The sequence below is a fragment of the Entelurus aequoreus genome, linkage group LG05 (assembly GCF_033978785.1).
Source record: "Entelurus aequoreus isolate RoL-2023_Sb linkage group LG05, RoL_Eaeq_v1.1, whole genome shotgun sequence".
Classification (NCBI taxonomy): domain Eukaryota; kingdom Metazoa; phylum Chordata; class Actinopteri; order Syngnathiformes; family Syngnathidae; genus Entelurus; species Entelurus aequoreus.
The window spans coordinates 50,915,521-50,918,325 of NC_084735.1; the positions used below are offsets into that span (position 1 = coordinate 50,915,521).

Here is a 2,805-nt window from a genome sequence, read left to right on the forward strand (position 1 = left end):
TGAAGGATTTTAGAAGGGTACTCAAACTTAAATATTGAAAATACCCATATAGTGCACAAAATTGTTTAAAAAATGTTATTCCGGAGTCATAAAAGGTATATTGCTGATAAATTGTTGTTTTTTTCCACTTAGGAAGGTAAATTTGCTTTTAATTGGGTCCAGTGATGGATAAACATTCAAAATGATGTCTAAAATGCATTACCAAGGCACCTGGTACAGGTACATCCTCCATAAAGTCCTGTACAGTATAGGCGGAATTAAGAAAAAAGCTGAAAAAATGTCATGTTCTGCATGTAGTGTGGGTAAAGACATTCTCTATTCATTTTGTAATTAGAATTAATCATGAAGTTGTTCATAATCGCAACTACTGTTTCAATATACATTCACAACACCAGATGGCGATATATAAACTAGCCTGCATGATCACAATAAGTTCCAGCCTGATCACATGATCACTGTGAAAACTTCATCTGACAGGCACCAAATCAGACCTGCTACAATGTCTTGAGCAGCCAGCACAATCAGAGCCACCCTCAACCTATGACTTCAAAGTCCTAGATGGGGCAGTAATTGTCCACTGCCTGCCCACTATTAGAGTGAGCACGTTTGATGCTTATGCAAATGAGGTTTTCATCCCCTACCTGCAGAAGCAGCTGCAGGATGCAAAACGATTGGATGTTGTATGGGACACGTACATCCCTGACAGCTTGAAGGAGTCCACCCGAGAAAAAAGAGGACGTGGTGTTCGCAGGAAAGTGTCAGGCCCGACAAAGTTGCCAGGCAACTGGATGGACTTTCTTCGCGACCCAATCAACAAGAAGGAGTTGTTTGATTTCTTGACATCCAAGATCCAAGAGTTCAGCTGGCCACCAACCAAAGCTGTGTATGTCACATCGGGGCAAGCGGTGTCAGGACAAGCTTTTGGTTCCACTAGCATGATGGACTGTTGCAACCATGAGGAGGCAGACACAAGGATAGTGGTCCATCTACAATGCGCATTGAAGGAGGGAGCAAAGACAGTTCTTGTGCGAACTGTGGACACTGATGTCATCGTGATCCTTGCTGGTTTATTTTATGATTTGGTGGTGCTTCAACCATTGACTGACATCTGGGTGGCTTTTGGCATGGGAAAAAGGTTCAGATATTACCACATAAACCACATCTGCAAAAGCCTGGGGGAACCCAAATCACAAGGTCTGCTTATGTTCCACGCATATTCAGGTTGTGACACAACATCTGCATTTAACGGAAAAGGCAAGAAGTCAGCTTGGAGGGCCTGGCAAGCCTATGATGCTGCTACAGAAACATTTATGTATCTGGCAAAGCATCCATTCCAGGAACTAAAAGTTGACTCTGAGCATTTCCAGACACTTGAGAGGCTGACTGTGATCCTGTACAACAGATCCAGTCCTTTGAACTCCATCAGTCAAACAAGGAAGGAACTCTTCTGTCAAGACAGTCGGCCGATGGAGAGATTACCTCCCACGCAGGATGCCCTACTCCAGCATGTAAAACGGGCTGTGTTTCAGGCAGGAATCTGGGCAACCAGCACAGACACACAGCAAGTGATTCCTTCTCCAAAGGACTTTGGATGGACCAAGGACGAAACAGGGTCATGGGTTCCAGTTTGGATAACCATTCCCGAGGTCTCCATTGCCTGCAGAGAGCTGATAAAATGCTCATGTAAAGGTGACTGTTCCAGCTGTAAATGCAGCAATGCTAATATTGACTGTTCTCCACTTTGCAAATGCAACTGCTGCAAATAGACACCAGGTACAGTTATGCACACCAATACACCAAGTTTCCACATTATGATGCATGTCAATTTGTTTAAATTGTGACAACAATTGTTTTCTTGCCTGTTTCACGTGCAGATTACTTCATAGTGTAGTAAGAAGAGTCATCCAGGCCATTGGTCCTCAGCCCCCATGCTGATCATGTGCACCAGCTGACTTGCCCCTTTAATTTATTTTTGGCCTCAATCAGAGTTCTAACATTATAATTGCATTAAAGGTTTTATGGATAATACTTCATGTGCTGGGTCTTGAATCATCATCTGAAAATGATACTTTTTGCTATTTCCGTCCATAATGAGGCCTTATTTGAAAGCCAAATGGTTCATAATGGAATCAAATATTGGCATTCTGGCTGTTCTGGGATGTGAAGACACTACCTGTAGACACCCTGTGCAAGTATGATGTAAAAACTAGCAGCAGGAGGACACATGACAAGAATTAGTCCTTTTTTAGTATAGGCGTTTTTTGCAGTTATTGATCAAAATAACTTATGTGCACTATAAAGGTATTTTCAATATTTAAGTTTGAGTACCCTTCTAAAATCCTTCAGTAGGTCATAAAGAAGGCCCATAAAAAATTTGGCGCTTTTATCCGCTCCGTAACGGTAATGTCACTAAGCCACCAGACTATTAAGGAGTGCTTATTGGACTCTGTTGCGCTGATATGCCCGGAAAAGAGGGGCCCATTTGAGAACGTGTCACTCTCCCGACGCACTGTAACGAGGCGGGTTGAGACCATCGCTGGAAACTTGGAGCTTCAGCTGAAGAACAGAACGGCCGACTTTGACTGTTTTTCGCTGGCTTTGGATGAGAGCTGCGATGTATGTGACACCGCCCAGCTGCTCATCTTCTTACGTGGGATAACTGCAGACTTTCAAATCATGGAGTAGCTGGCAGCCATGCAGTCAATTAAAGAGACAACCACAGATAATGACTTGTTCACATAGGTAAATGCGTGTCTGGATATGTTAGGACTGAAATGGGACAAGCTGGCAGGTGTGACAACAGAT

The 2,805-nt window shown here is 43.2% G+C and overlaps 1 protein-coding gene across 1 annotated transcript; it reads left to right on the forward strand.

Moving 5' to 3' along the window:
- Positions 1–466: 466 nt before the first annotated feature.
- On the forward strand, positions 467–2,391 carry LOC133649767 (uncharacterized). The gene is made up of 2 exons (XM_062046424.1): positions 467–1,773; positions 1,875–2,391. The coding sequence occupies exon 1, from the start codon at positions 789–791 to the stop codon at positions 1,764–1,766; it is 978 nt and encodes a 325-aa protein (XP_061902408.1). The 5' UTR covers positions 467–788; the 3' UTR covers positions 1,767–1,773; positions 1,875–2,391.
- The last annotated feature ends 414 nt before the right edge of the window (positions 2,392–2,805 follow it).

Bases quoted from the DNA above. Each gene is read 5' to 3' on its own strand.
- LOC133649767 (XM_062046424.1), top strand. From the start codon at position 789: ATGGACTTTCTTCGCGACCCAATCAACAAGAAGGAGTTGTTTGATTTC.